Consider the following 16485-nt stretch of genomic DNA (forward strand, 5'->3'; position numbering starts at 1 on the left):
GTGGGCGGGTTTTCCAAATTTTATTTAATATGAGAACATGATTACAAATTTAGTCGGGTAGCAAAATGTACCGAAATTTGATGTTGTCGAGCCCACCACTCCCAACAATTAGGCTATCATAACCTTGCTAATATTTGCTGTGCATTAGTTAAGTGAATATGTGTCCAAACTAGAAGATAATGCACTCCTCCTTTCTTTGGACATCTAAATTATGAAAATAAGAACATCTGAGAAACAATTTGTGAACCTTCTTTCCCTTGTTTTCTTCCTTTACGGGGCAAAATTAAAACATTTTTTCGGAGTTCTATGGTTATTTGACGAACAGCGGAAATCCCACCTCCCAGTACAAATTTTAATCCCATCTTACTGTTAATGTTTCCAAACATTTAACGCGATGTGTCAATCTTCTTTGTGTTTTGAAAATTCATGACTATTCCGTTTTAAATCAGACAAAACGCAACCTCGTTTTAACAACAGTTTGTAGCCACCCTCAACCCTACTCTCAGAACATCTTGCTTTTTCGATGAATTTTATAGCGGTTCAAGAACCAAAGGAACCCTTGGCACGAGGGTGAGCCACCCAGCTAAAAATCAGTTGCTCAAACCATAATAAATAAATAAGGAGACATTTTTGTTTGGTTTTCTTTTTCTTGTTTCCAAGGAAACATAACACAAAAATTTGTTTTGTCATTGTTTATCAAAAGTTCTTCAGCTTCATAAAAAAAGTATTACTACTTCGAGTGGGATTCGAACCCACGCATAGACTTGTTAACTGTCCTGCTCTACCATCTGAGCTATCGATGAAGAAATACGTCATAGGGCATCAACTGAAGTGTATCGAATTTGAAATATCAAATCTAACTGCAAATCGATAACAGATTGAAATCGAACTCAACGACTGATTCAACAGTTTTCATTGTATTGCATCTTCGAGAAACTTTCAAACAAACAAACCAAACTTTTCTCGGTACGTTTTCCTTCCGTCCAACTTTCCACCAGATATTTGTCTACTATCACCCAATCATGAACCAATCAAATGTATGAGTTTGTGTATGCTGTGTACCCAGGGTTGAAAAATAAATAAATAAATATACGATTTTGTTTTTTATGTGATGAATTCGATGAGTTGCATTCAGCTAAAATAAAAAAAGATTTAAACTTTAAAAAGCAACTCCAAAAAATGAAATAAATCAATAAAATAAAAGTCTGTTACCCACCAGCTCATCAAATTCAGCCCTCCATCCACCAATCTTTCAATTTGAAGCTTATTCATGTCACATGCAAAGATCTTTTCTAACTCCTCGTCAACTTCATCATCAAACGAAACAACATCATCATCTTTGTAATAACCTTGAAGCTCATTTGCAAGTTTAGGCTGCAATCCAAAGACAACACTGTCGTCTCTCCACCACGGTGTGCATGAAACAGACACGAACGGTATATCAGCTTTGCCAATAGTCAGTGGAATTTCATTGCACCAGCGTAGAAAGTCCAAACATTCTCCAGGATCTTCATCTTCATCGTCACTCAGCTCGAAATCATCATCTGGTTCTTTTGCAATCTTTTCCATGGTAACTTTAACGCTCTCCTTCTCTGTCCTTTCGCACTGTTTAACTTCTTCTGAGTCATCAAATTCCTCCACCACGGAGGGAAATCCATCATCAAAAAGCGAAGCATCCTGTTGTTCTTCTTTGTTTTCGCCTTCAACTTCGTATCCAGTCTCGCGAGTTCTTTTCTTTAATCGCATGAAGACACCAAAAATCTTGAAGCAGCCTTTTTTGGTTAAGTGTGATGTAATTTCCATGGCTTTTTTCAGCTTGTACAACGGGTGAAAATTCTTCAGCCTTTCTTCTTTTTTTTGATGTTCGGCGAAAGAACTTCAAGATGGATGAAAATTTTCTCTTTTCTTTCAGTTCAACTGGGGTTTCAACATCGTTATCGACAATTTTCTTTCTTAATCTCAAAGATTTAAAGATGCTTCTTTTTGCCAATGCACACTTTTCAGAGGAAACTAAAAATTGAAACCAAAGTGTCAAAAATATTGTCTTCAGATGTTTTAAAGTCGCACAAACAAGAAAGTTAGTTACAGTAGCATTTTTGTTGGTGAAAAACTCAACATTAATCAGAATTACACAATAAAAGATAGTATTTAATAATTACCATTTGCCAGATACTGTTGACTGCGTTGAGACAAACCAACAGTTTCCTTCTCAATTTCCATTTTCGCCTTCAGTTCTGCGAAGTGCAACATGATTTCTATTTGCAGAAAGCAAAATGTTAGTTAAGTATATATGACGTCAAATAACTTTGTGACGTCAACAAATTATTGACGTTAGATTGCATTCACGTCCCCATAGCTTCTTTACATAAGCCTCCTCAAAGATCTCTGGTGTCGAGAATGGTTTGATTGAATACAGTCTGGCAATGCGCATATTACCACTCTCTTGTAATCTTTTATCCAAATGGAATTCCTTTTTAAAGACATTCATCCTCGATATAGTCAACCAGTAAGTCAGGTGACTTGCATACAGCTCCAAGAATAACCGTGTCGGATATGACGATATCGTTATTGTGACGCATGATATCTATTACCCGTTGTCTATCTGGCAATTTTATAATCGTGTTGTAGATGCACAAAAAAGCAAGGGGACTAAGTTAGGAGGAATAAAAAAACGGGCAAACCCGTGAATTTTCACAGGTGCAACCGCCTTTCAAGTTTATAACATTTACGTTTAAGATAGTAATCTCACTAGGATTTAATCTTTGATTTCAAAATGGCTACGCTGCAATTTTATGTCACGGGAATGGAAATAGAATAAAACCGCAAGAAGACGAGTGCTGATATTAGAATTAAACATTTTGTTTAAAGACTTTAACACTTGGCGTGGATTCCATAATTAACAGCTAGTTTTTATAAAACGCGGTGGATAACACTTCTGTCGGTTACTGCTTTGTTAACATAATAAGGTTAAAAAATTCATGAACTGGGACTGCCATAACGATATCGCGAACTGGCTATACCATCCAAAAAAAATCCTACTTTTAAAGGTTATGGAAATGATTTTGTTCATTGTCTAACATGGTGTGGTGCGCAGGTTAGTGGTTATAACTCTTGCACTTTGTGTAGGAGACTGGGGTGCGATTTCCCTTGGCGGCGATTTAAATTGGGCGAGTAAATGTTATCATAGCGCCACATTAACTCAAATCATGTGAGAGAAATTGGGGAGATGGCACAATGCAAAACATGAGGCAATTTGTCGGATTTTTGCGTCAAAAGGGAAAGAAAGATCATGGTAACTTATGTTAACTTCAGATTCGGTTCTGTTCAAGAGCTAAAAACGTGCACAACAAATACACAAGAAAACAAGGTGTTCTTTTGTTAATTTTTAAAATACAATTTTTTTCCTCTTGTTTGGCATTAAAACCACTTCTTTCTTCTGATGGCGCCAATGCAACTGCTAGTTCAGCGCAGTAGGTTGGATGAAAAAGTGTTCCATCTCATACTCAATTTTTTTACAATACTTTTCTGTATCATTTCGTAATGTTCTTGTTTAGAGTTTATAACTGCTGACCAAACGCTATTCTCAAATGTTGAGAATGAAATGTTAAACATTGGTTACTATTAAAAATTGGTTACTATTTCAGCATCACCATCCATGATTGCAACTGTTGCTTGGTCGTGTATAGTGTCATCCTTCCTCCATCGAAGTAGAAGACATATACTTTTCTTGTACAGATTGTCTAAGGTCTTGTTAAAGAAAAAAAATAAATTAATAAGCTTGGCAAATATCAGGCTGTCAACAAGTCCGTGCGGCTTAAAGCCCAGAACAATGTTATCTTCAAAATTAGTTTATCAGGAAAACTTCGTCGGAGAAAGCGAGTAAAGTTTTTAACCGGCAATTTTTTTAAACTCTGGTAAAAAAGGAAGTTTTTTACCAGACATATCAACCCTCTTTAATTAGACCTAAAAAAAGAAACCGTAATTTTTTCCATAAACGAAATTTAGAAATGAAAACCCTTCTAAGTTTTCCGGGGGTATTTAATTTTAAGATTTTTCTAAAGGATGTTGACGAAGGTCTAATGTAATCTTATATTAAATGAAATAGATACGTGTCAAAGGTAAAATCAGCTCCAACTGCTGTTGACATCAGTTCCATTACATTGCTTCCATCTTCTGACAATCCACCATAAATATATCCATTAGCTTTGTCGACAACTTTCATCAATTTTAAGATACTCTCTTTGTTCTGAAAGACAAAAAAAATTTCTCATTTTAAAGAAACCGTACATACATCGCCATTCTTTGGAACGTGAAAAATGAATTAAATAGAAATTATTTTTTAACTTCATGTAATACTATACGATTTCCACATTTTTTTTTACATAAAATTTTCTCCGACGTTGTCTAGACCTGAACTGTTGGTTGATAATAAACTGCTTAGCGAACGTAAAAGTAATTTTTATTTAAAAGCTTCGATTATACTTATGATACCCGATCAATGCAACTTACCTCGATGTGAAGTGTTGAAAAAGAGACTAAGCTGTAATCTTTAATGATATCAACCAATGTGGCGTTTAGTTTGGAAAATTGCTTTAGAAAAGGATCATCCTTCATCTCATCCAAAAGATACGACAAGTCCAAAACGTCAGTAAAATAGTCCAAGTTGAATGCTAAAAGGTTGAATGAACAAAATATTCTATTGTTTAAATCTTCGCAAATGAAAACACCAACCATTATGTAAAGAGAATTTTATTTACATTTAAAACCATGGAATTCTTTTGTATGTACCGAATATGTTGCGATTTCCGTAAATATCGGAAAAAATCAATTGTCTTAGGCAATCGTGTGTAAATTTAATTCTTTTCGTCTGTACTATAAACTTAGACCTCAAAAATGCTAACCTTCATTCAGATACAGATTGAGAATCAAACTAAAGTGAAGGAATCGAAGATTTCAATAGAATGGTTTTGGCAGTCAAACAGCCATTTCCATTATTTGTATTGCCTGTTTAAAGACGTTTATTTTGGAATGGATGAAGTATATAAAATTAAACAGAAACTGAAATGGGATTTTAAGGGATCAAAGGGTGTAGTTTTAAATTTTGGATTTTATTTTATATTTTTGAAAATAAAAACTGCGAAATAACAGTCTGGATAAAAAATTGCGAAAATTAACATTTTTTTTTTGTCTTGAAGGAAAATATAGAGACGATCATGTAGACTGAGGGAGTAGTACACCATACAAAAAAGTTCTCACCTAATTTTCCATACTTCTCGATTAAATCAATTTTGGACAAGACATTAACCTGTGGCAAAGCTATCTGCAACATGGTGGACAATGACGTCAGCAAAACAGAGATAAATTTGGATGCATCATTGCAATAATGCGAATCTACCAAATGGACAGCAACTAACTGAAACAGGAAATGTTTAGTGTAATAAATACATTAAGACCTCTGTCACATGTGATATTCTTTTTCCCTAAACCGTAAATTTACAAAATAAAATTTTACCCTGAAATTTATTTTTTCCAATCTTTTGAAAATGTTTGAGACCGAGTTATGGTGTGTATAAAGTTCAACTTGACCAGGACAATCAAACACAACATAATAACCGCCTTCCTGAAACTCCAGTAGTTTTTTCTCCATTATATCAAAATTTTTCTCTAAAAATTCCATACAGTATATCAACCCTCCATTGGGTCCTAATTTCAACATATCCATTGTATCAGATAACGTAATTAACGTAGAAATATCATAGTCTGGAGGAAACGGTAAATTGTCATTGGCTGGGTCCAGATTAACAATAACAACTTTTCTTCCCATGGCCGTCAAGAATTCCTTAATAGCACAGCAGTATGTGGTTTTTCCTGATCCAGGTGGGCCTAAAATAACTTGACCAAAAGTCACTTTTGCTGTGTTTTGATTCATTCTTTAACATTCGCCACAAATTATATCATTTAAACGAGTACTATGCATTCCCTTGCTACTTGTTCCTATGGTAAGAAAGCAGTAAGGTAAACATGAATTTTTTACAGATTTACTAGTATATAAAAACGTTATAGGGATACATAAAGAAAACACTACAAATGCAGGAATAAAAGATAGGAACAAAGTTTAAATTTATGCCACAAAATACCTTTATTATGATGTTGTTATAAAGGCATTAGAACATCATATTTAATTTTTTGTAATCAACTTTAAACTTTCGATAAAGCCTAACTTAAATGTTGAAACAGTTGTTCTACTTGTTAATGATTTATAGTTAATTGCACTAGAATTTTTTGAAGTGTATTGCTCAACACAGCCAACGATGCAAGATTTAACCTTTTTTCTTCTTTCACCATCATAAACAGGTTTGGCTGTATTATACAAACAATTCAAAAGAAAATAAATACTAAAACAACGCCATTACCTTGCATATATAGATGTCAATGTTTTAATTTTTTTGCTGAAGACTAATTTATGTAAAAACAAATGTAAAAACTTAGCTGCAGCAGTGCATGTAGAATTGAAGACAAATGAAAACAATCTATTTTTCACCTCTTTGAAAATGGCATAATACATTGATTGTTCGTGTATAAGTTAAAATGTAAGAAGTTCTAATAAAAAAACAATTATTTCATTGAGCTAATCTGTTTTCATAGCAACTTTACTTGGATCATTTCGTTCTTCCACTATAGCAGTCCATATATACAAACCAATAATAATGTGAACAATAACAACAGTAACAATAGCTGATCCAATAGCACCATTTTCGAAACCCAGTATTCCTTCTATTACATACGACTTTAAAACGAAATAAGAGAAAATAGGAACTAATAACATAGCCAAAGTAAATTTCATCAGAGTCTTTAAAACATCAATCTCTCTTGGTCCCAATGTGCCATCACTTTTTTTTTCATTTGCCATTATTTAACTGAAGTTTGAAATTTCAGGTGTTTGATCAGTGAATTTTCTCTAAACAAGAATTAGCTTATATATAAATGTATAACATGCTTTTTTAAGATCCTAAATGTTACCAAGCTTATAACAAGTTATTAGCATTGCAATATTTGGACGACCCGCCAAAAACACGTGGCAGTAATCATGTCGCTTTTTTTATCGCGCTGCCAGTTTTCGGCACGCCACAAAAAAAGCTGTGGCAGCGAACGTGTTAAAGTAGTAACTAAATTTTACGGAACTAGATTTTGCAGATGGGTGGGCTCATTTTTATTTTTCGCGAGAATTGAATTCTGGTGATGATTCGTTTTACGGGAATTAAGTTTGGTGAAAAGTTATTAAAATTGCGAATTCCCAAATTTAGTTTCCACAAAATTTTGTTTCATTTGAAAACAACAACAACTTTGCCACCAGGGCTATTTGCTTGTCCGAAGTGCTGGACTGTCGTGCATAAACCAGCCTGCCCTGATTATGTTCGTTCTATAAGTGCCAAATAATATAAAAAATGTCTTACATAAGCCGGCCTGTCCTGGTTTTGTTTGTTTGATAAGTGCCAAATAATATTTTTTAAATGTCGTACATAAGGGGCTGTCGACAAGCAGTTTTCGTCTCCGTTAACGGCAAATTGGCCGCTAGACTCGGCCCCCCTTCCCCTGCCCCGTAATGGCAAGCCTGTCTCCATAACGGCAAATTTGCCGTTAAATAGAGTTTAACGAAACAATCTTTGTGGAGACTTATACGAACACGAGATCCATTTTTTTAACAACCAATTCTAAATTATGGCGGATTTTACTGTGGAAACATTTTCTAATTTGTTGAATTTTTATCATTTTCCCTAAAAGATATAAAAAAGGTGAGAAAATGAAATTCGTCTCCATTTTTATATTTTTAACGGACAATGCATTACCCCCTTCTCCCTAATGGCCAATTTGCCGTTAACAGGGACAAAAACTGTTTGTAGACGGCCCCTAAGCTGGCCTGTCCTGATTGTAATAATAATAATAATAATAATAATAATAATAATAATAATAATAATAATAATAATAATAATAATAATAATAATAATAATAATAATAATAATAATAATAATAATAATAATAATAATAATAATAAATATTTAAAGTGGCTAGCCCAGAAAATCACAAAAACCTATAGTTAGTGGATTGTTTCCACTGGGGGCCACTAGAACAAAAAATGATAAACCTTAGACTGCCTCAGCTCAATCAAACATAGTAACATTTATAATCTGTGAAAATTGAAAAGAAAAAGAATAAAAAACAAAAATTAAAAAGTTAAAAAGTGATCTCCATTAGAATTTGCCAAATACATTAGAGATGGAAGTCTTAAACGAAAGCAGACTTCCATCACAGGTCACTTGGTCTGGAAGATTATTCCACACTTTTGCAGCTCGAAATAGTGTAAGTTTTTTTATCAGTGTATTGTTGGCCCGATTATGTATTTTCTGCCGTTTTATAAAAAGGGGAAGCTGACGTACATAATTCAGGCAGCGTTCATAATCCGTGTGTAGAACAGGGACAAGGCACACTAGATGTCAGCTAGCTACAGGAATTGTCTGATAAGCCACTTTTACTCAATTGGGTCTGGTATAGCTCAAAATGAGCATTAGTTTGACTCCTTATCTAAAAGCTATGACCACCTCTGAAAATAAGAGACAGAGGGTATATCCCTCGATATTTGTGAGTCTAGTTAGCTAGCTAGCCATGTGAAAAATATGAAAATAAGCACATCCATAAGTGCCCCTCTGACCTGACCTAGCAAAAAAGTCTAATGGTTTACGGAGGGAACATATATCCTTTGATGATGCCTCTTTCTTAGACGACGATTCCTTAAGATTACGTCTCCAAAAGAGTTAGATTTGTTAAACGGATGGACAAATGGGGACAAATTAGAGAATGTTACACTCTGTTGATAGACATGAGGTGCCTGCCATGTTGTGTGTCTCGTTGAGACAGATCAATAATTTGGATATTGACCCTTTATACTTTCAGCAGTTGAGGCTTCAGTGTTCTTCCCAAAGTAGGGCTGCTGCCCAAAGTAGGGTATTTTCAAAAAACCCAAATAGGGCAAAACTATGCAAAGTAAAACAGATTCTTTTATCAGTTGAAATTGCATTCTTGCGTCTTAAAATAACTTTATTAAACTACTTTAAGCTTTACTATTTTTATGCCTGAACTTAATTTAACGAAAATTCGCTCTTATAAACACATTATTTAACCAAAATTTAAACAATTAATCTACAACTATTTCAGAAAAAGTATGCCCAAAATAGAGCATACATAGATACCCAAAGTACCCGACTTTGGGCAGGAAAAAAACCACCCAAAGTAGGGCATTTTATTATTGACGATTTTTGACTAGCTTTAGGCAGGAATAGCAACTACCCAAGGTAGGGCATTTTAATATTGACGATTTTTGACCGAGTTTGGGCGGGAATAAAAACCATTTAAAGTCTAGCAGCTTTCCGACCAAATATTACCTCGTAGGGTGTCATTTTTTTGCTTCGCACAGATAAAGTGTTTATAGCATCTAAAACGTGTAAACATACTAAGATTAATTACCATACCATGGCCTTTTACCAAAAAAAGAGCGTTGCCAGTTTGGTGCAAATCTTAAGAAATATAAACAAAAATCAGAAAAAACTTCGCTGACAGCAAAAAACTTTTATTAGACTTTGAACATGTGCAACAGAATACACTAAATTTACCTTCAAAATACTAACACTAGATTTCTGGCAGCCAATCAGGCCAGTTGTATGTTAGTAAGTAAGTAAGTAAGTAAACATTTATTTACCTAAGAAATGACAATTTACATTACTAAAAGAATAAATTAGCAATTAGGAAGGAGACTTTCCCGATAGCCAAGGCTAAACAAAGGAGAAAGCCACCAAGAAAAATGTGAAATATTTTCATATGTCAGTAAATACTGTAAGTTTACAAAGATTAAAATGAAAAAGCATTATTGATTATAATTAGTATAAATGAAAATTCAGTACCATATAGTCAAATAGAAAAAAGTAAAGAGACAAAATAATGAAGAGGAAAGCTAGTTGATGTATTGACTCATGTAGAAACTTGCAGCTAGGGATTTGACTGTGCTTAATTTACAGTTTGTGAGGTTAGTATCAGGATAATTTCTTTGCAGATTGTTCCACTGTAATGTGGAGATTCTATAGAATGAAAAAGATCCAAACGTCGATGTGTTAACTGTTGGTTCAATAAGCAAACCAATTGTGTTACATCTAGTTTCATGAGAGTGTGAGATTCGATGTTACCGTGTCATTTTCTCTGGCGCTGATCATTGTCTAAATTACGTTACTTCAAGGGCAGAAATTTAAAAGTTAATTTTAGAGATAGGGAAATGTATGTTCTAACGCAGTCGCGTGCGCGTACAACAGTGACGTCACGGCAAGTCACAACAAACCCCTAATAGTCACCGCACCCATCCAAGATCTAGTCAATATCAATCCACATAATTCAAGGACCTATTATCCACTGCTATGACGTCATCAAGATTCTAGCGCAATTCTTATAATGTTCTACGCACATACAGGGGAAATTCCCAACCTCGATCCCAGGACAAGTTGTCTCTTTTTGAATATCGGACGGCGAGACTTTTTCGTCAGACCTATCAATAAGCGCAGCGCCGATGAGAGACAAAAAGCCCTGGGAACGAGGTTGGGGAAATTCCCTATCATACAAAAATGAGTCAGGGGAAATTCCCCTGAGGGAAATAACAGCGTTAGTTTTGACCGCTATGAAATCTTCCGAATTTGTTAAAAATTGTGTAACATAGCAATGGAAGATAAAAAAACAGGGCCTTAAGATTGAAATTGAGAGACAGGAATATTATAATAAGTTATCCGAAAGGAATCCCTGCGCAATAGTCTAGATGCCGGATCGATTCAAAACGCAAGACATGTGTAACAAGGTTGTTGAAGGGGCTCCCGACATACTCTATTTTGTCCTTGATAGACTCAAGGCACAGGACATGTATAACAGCGCCTTTGAAAAGGAATGCCAGACGAACATTAAGCCCGAACTACTCTCTGCCCACCATCGAAGGAAAGCTGAAAAGGCTAGAATTAAGGAGGATTTTCTTCCATTAGCCTGGCATCCGGATAGGGTCATGGAATTAGTATAGTATTATCTTGCAGCAATTGTTGCAAGATAATACTATTAATAAAGATGAGTTTCAAGACACAAGACATGTGCAATAAAGCTGTTGAAAAGGATCCATGGCTGCTAATGCATACTGGACCGACTCAGGACGAGAGATATGTGTAACAAAGTTGTTGAAAAAAATCACTGGGCGGTCATACATGTCCCCGATCGGTTCAAAACGCAGGAGATGTGTAATGGGGTCGTTGAGAAGAACCCACGCATGCTCCAATATAAATCGGATCGTTTAAAGACGCAGGAGATGTGCAATAAGGCTGTTGAAAAAGATCCCGAGGTACTCCAATATGTTTAACTATAAATATAATGTGCATTAACTGTCAATATAGTTTGAAAAGTATGATTTTTATGACCTTCCTGACCGCCATTGGTCTATCCCTACCACTTATAACCCTGCCATGCGTACAAGAGGAGAAGGAGGGGTCCAATGAACGGAGGATTAAGTATTTGGAGGCTCACCTTGACCTGCTAATAAATGAATGAACATTATAACGACTGTGAAAGGGTACTCGATGCATATGACAAATGTACCTGCGGACGTAGGTTTGTTGTAAGCGGTAAAATGCTATGCTGGTACTGTTATAATGAGCATATCACATATAATGGGGGTGGTTATGTATGTACAATGACATGCAATTCTCTGCAGTCGTTCGAAATATACAATAAATAAGATGCTGAAATTTGAGAACGAGCTTGTTAAATCTAATTTATTTTACAACTTTTCTGCTACCTTCACGGATATCCGATGATGTCAATGTAGAATACCTGACAGTATCGGATCCCATGCCTGCCAATGCAGGTAAGGACAAACGATATATAGTAGGGTATCATACACAAGATCTCGTGGTAGCTCTTAGGGACACCTAAAATCTGGTCCCCGAATGGGGTGACTAAGTATAACGCAAATGCGTCACCGGCAATGAACCTAGATTTCGAGGAGTATCCCGATTGGTTGCTAAATATCGTCAAATATGGTCAAAGGTCGTAGAGTTGATATCTGTACATCCGGATACGAACAGGTATGTCGCGATTATGGTGCAGATCCTAATGCCTTGTATAAATTCAAGGCCGTCATGTCATCATTGACAAATGGTAGATGGTGGCCGTGGGTCGATGTCGACTGGGCCAAGTTTATTATGTCCACAAGCCAAGGCTTAACATCGGAGGGCCTGACCAAGCAAAGCGAGAGTATTCGGGTTTACGTGGTTCTATTGCTGGGGTACCAGGCAGGTGTCAAAGCATCACTGATTGGCTCCTATGCTGACAACTACACAGCAAGGCAAATTCTAGTACAGAAATTTGAGGCCATGATTTAGCGTCAAGAGAATGTAAGTCATGGCATTACGGAGTTCCAGGAGGTATTGCAGTATGCCAGGACCCCTGTGAACTTCGCTGCCATGCATCACGTGTACATGTTACCCTCTGATATGAATCTGCGTATGAGGAGGATTGTGGGATATAACAACAGCATTCTCATAGCCTCTGCAAGTGCGATGATTGGCATCAGGTTTGACTTGAATAACAAGCCCATTGTGCGGCATGCCACACCTCTCAGCCCATATATACCCCAAAGCATGACGCACCATCTATACCTCCAAAGCATCCTATGCCTCCTATAAATCCCGAGCATACCATACAGGCTATACAATCCATACCACCCGGGCCCACAACATCGTCTCCCATACACGAGCAACTCCAACCAAACCAACACGAGGATACCAAGGTCTCATTAATCACTATAGGGGTCGGCCTCATCCTTGCCTATATATGGTTACGAAAAAAATAAGGGCTTATTTCACATATAGTACTACAAACCCGACAGCGGCAACAGCTGCCATGTACAGATGTTTAGCCGCATATGTAACAATGGTCGACGCTACCCTCAGAAGGAAGTATACTACTGTACCGATAATACCCAGCAATGCAGCGCCTGCTTTAGCTGCCATATATTTCAGGAAATTTCCGAGCCTCTCCAGTTGCTTCTGCACAAACCCTTTTTCACCGCCACCTGCGGTTCCCCCTGCAGCACCTGCTGCTGTACCACTTCCTCCTGAAACGGCAAGGACAATGGTGGAAATCAGTAGACCCACAGCAGAGACGATGCTGGCCAAGGTAAGACCCTGCTCCCGAAAAAGGGTTTTAAGCTTCTCCAGCAAGGGCATGTCATCCCCCGCAATCTTCATTAACTTGGACTTACTATTCCTCAGATGTTTAAAATTCTCGGAGGAAAGCAGACCATGCCTACCAAGTACAACCTTCCTATCCTCCTTTAATTTTGCAATGTCCTTCTCAAGCTCAGCAATATACTGAATCCTTTGCACGCCGGCATTCAGTTTCTTAAGTTCTTTCAGTTTACTCTCTTTTGTACTTATATTAGTATCATATTTCATAACCTCATTCTTCACCCCATTTATATCCCCCTGCAGGTTTTTGATTTCTAGTTTCATCTTCCGCATATCAGGGACCTCGAGGGAATCGTCGATGCCCGCAAATGAAGTATCTATATAGCCCGCTACGTCTTGCGCAAACTTTTGAATACCCTCAATTGTTTCCATTTCAATCACCTCAGGCCTTATCAAAGGGGTCCTCTCATCATCCTCATCCCTATTCACAAGTACATTAACATCCCGGCTAAGATTCTATGCCTCTGTCCTACTACCCTTGTTGGGTGTCTGATAATTGTCAAATCCCATCGCTTTCATGCGCGTACTACTTAGCCTACTCTGGAGCTGTTTAATAGTTGGAAAATTACCATCTTGCAACGTGAGTACTACTTCCGCTAGGGATCTTTTCCCTGTCAAACCTTTTTTATTACAAGCTGACCATCCTCTCTTAATTTAAACCTGTCGTAATGTATCGCATTGGGCATAAGCCCAGCCCGTCCCAAAGGGACGTATATAGATTATCAACCTTCGATTTAAAAAGTAGGGTCTCGATCGATTCCGTACTCAACTCCAGGTGCCTGCGAGCACCTCCCTGCTGCTGCCCCGGCTTTGAAGTCCCGGATGTTCCGGGGAGTTGCGTTGACTGGTGCGTATCCTCCTTATCATCCTCATCATGCCTACCAAGTCTTTCTCGTCCGTGAAATCATATCCCGGTTTATCGGCCATCTTTTATTTACAACCATTATCCATCCCATATAATAAATAACTATGAGCGCATATGGTATTCTGATGGACCCTTACGCAGAAAGCAAACAGCTTCTTGGAATGAAGGGTAGAAGGCAAAGGGTTCAAATTTACAATACCCCATCAACCATCGACCAGAAGGAAGATCTGTACGTTGACATTCCCAATATTCCCCAAAATGATGTCATTATCCCTGGTAGTCTCAAGCTCATATTTGATCTGACAATAACGGGGACCAATACGAACCGTACGATCGTGTCGAATTAATATTATTATTATTATAAACAATTTTTATACAGGATATAGATTTTCAATATGTACAATATTGCTATTAACAAACGTCCTGTCTTTAAAAATAAAAATCAAAATATAGTAAAATATATATTATATAAGCAATAAAAATAAAACTAGTTAAAAAGTCTTAAAATTAGCTAAAACTGCCAGATTGTGTGTGAGATGATAGAATAAACAGCAAATGTCTGTTTATGAAACTAACAGGCTACAAATAAAATATCACAACTGAAGTAAAGTCTCCGCAGGAAAAATAGGCACGTTAAATCAAACATAACACTCTGTGCTATCAAATCGAGTATGGGACTATCGGATATAAATCAAATCAAATCAAAGGTTAAAAATCTTCAAAACATTTTTCCTAAACAAATTAAAATTTTCATTTTTACGAATATTTAATGGTAGCTCGTTGTATAGTGTAACACCCATTGAAAAGAAACCAGATTTTGCATATTTGAGTTTTGTGAATGGAATTTGTAATTTATAACCATCATTTCTTGTCCCCCTATCATGAGACTGTACTTCGAAGTAATCAATAAAGTTTGCACACGTTTTCCTTTCTAAACATTTTCGCACAAGTAGAATTGATTGTTTCTTTAATACGTTTTGAACAGGTGGTTGGCTTGTTCCAGTGACCGTTTCAGCTAGATTATCAATGGATTTAAGCTTATTTCTTAGCGTTTGGCTTAAATTTAAGTTTACCGTACAGTTGTATGTTATGCAAGGAAGAATCATTCCATTGTAAGTCTTTCTCTTTGATGAATTGTCGAGATAACTCTGGAGAGAAGACAACATACGTAAGTTGGATACTGAACGCTTGTAGATTTTATCAAAATTAGTAGAGAGTGAAAGTGAACTATCCAACGTAGTTCCCAAGTATTTGTATGTTTCAGTAGCCTGTATCACAGTGTCATCAAACAACAAGGACATATTTTTACCACAGGATGATAGTTTTTTCGAGGTACCAAAAAGCATAGTTTCGGCTTTGCCTTATTCAAGTTGATAACTAGCTGGTTGATTTGGAAATATGTTGAAATCAACTTCAAGTCCTCATTTAGCTGGTACTCGATTGATTCCATGTTCTTCCCCTCGACATAAACCACGGTGTCATCAGCAAAGTTCAAAGAATGCGTGTATTTTAAGCATTTCTCAAAGTTATTGAAATAAATCAAGAAAAGAAGTGGTCCCAAGATCGAGCCTTGGGGCACTCCACAGGTGATCTTCTTATTTTCTGATTTACACTTCTCAACAATACAGTATTGCTCCTATTGAAAAGGTAGTCAGCGAACCAATTTCTAGCAGAACCTCTGATTCCAACACTTTTCAACTTTTCCAGGAGAATTAAATGGTTTAAAGTGTCAAAAGCCTTTCATAAGTCAATATAAAGTGCACCTTGATGAAGTGAGTTAATAATAATCTCCCAGACGAAATTTCTTAGCTTGAAAGCTTTGGATTTAATTGATTGTGCAATGTTTGTAAAAAACTTACACAATACGTTCGCAGTATTCAGGTTCTTTTCGTGATCGATGCTCGTAGTTGCAGAAGCTGGAGGATGTTCTTTTGTTGGAAATATTTCTTTGATGCATTTCCAAAATTTAGCCGGGTTTTTACAATTCTCGTGTAGAAGACCCTTGCGGTATTTCTGTTTTGCTTGTCTCACTTTGTTGTTACAAGAGTTCTTTTGTAAGTCGACCAGGAGCGGTGCAAGACATATGCCGATGGTGCAGTACACTAGGATCCCGAGATCTGTCATAGAGTCTCAGATTATAGGGTTTTCTTCGATATCCTTTCTCAGTTCCTCGACACTGTCAATATCCACAAAGTTACCAATCATGTTGCCATACAGATTGACCACGTGAGTAGACAGTGCTCTAGCTGTTTTCTCCCCCTTTTCCCGAAGCTCGCGTTGAAGGTACTCGGTATGGATCTT

General features: G+C 36.6%; 3 protein-coding genes across 3 annotated transcripts; all 3 read right to left on the reverse strand.

Moving 5' to 3' along the window:
* Nucleotides 1–126: 126 nt before the first annotated feature.
* Nucleotides 127–2488, reverse strand: LOC130645894 (uncharacterized). The gene is made up of 5 exons (XM_057452017.1): nt 2347–2488; nt 2160–2255; nt 1998–2010; nt 1217–1876; nt 127–1135 (listed from the first exon to the last, which is right to left on the reverse strand). Exons 1-5 carry the CDS (start codon nt 2486–2488, stop codon nt 1132–1134), a joined length of 915 nt encoding a protein of 304 aa, XP_057308000.1. The 3' UTR covers nt 127–1131.
* Nucleotides 2489–3297: 809 nt separating this feature from the next.
* On the reverse strand, nt 3298–6168 carry LOC130644240 (GPN-loop GTPase 2-like). The gene is made up of 5 exons (XM_057449771.1): nt 5513–6168; nt 5257–5413; nt 4510–4670; nt 4110–4246; nt 3298–3740 (listed from the first exon to the last, which is right to left on the reverse strand). The coding sequence occupies exons 1-5, from the start codon at nt 5927–5929 to the stop codon at nt 3689–3691; spliced, it is 924 nt and encodes a 307-aa protein (XP_057305754.1). The 5' UTR covers nt 5930–6168; the 3' UTR covers nt 3298–3688.
* Nucleotides 6169–6525: 357 nt separating this feature from the next.
* Nucleotides 6526–6982, reverse strand: LOC130644241 (uncharacterized). The gene has a single exon (XM_057449772.1). The coding sequence runs from the start codon at nt 6908–6910 to the stop codon at nt 6629–6631; it is 282 nt and encodes a 93-aa protein (XP_057305755.1). The 5' UTR covers nt 6911–6982; the 3' UTR covers nt 6526–6628.
* Between the last annotated feature and the right edge of the window lie 9503 nt (nt 6983–16485).

Source organism: Hydractinia symbiolongicarpus, chromosome 5 (genome assembly GCF_029227915.1).
Source record: "Hydractinia symbiolongicarpus strain clone_291-10 chromosome 5, HSymV2.1, whole genome shotgun sequence".
Classification (NCBI taxonomy): domain Eukaryota; kingdom Metazoa; phylum Cnidaria; class Hydrozoa; order Anthoathecata; family Hydractiniidae; genus Hydractinia; species Hydractinia symbiolongicarpus.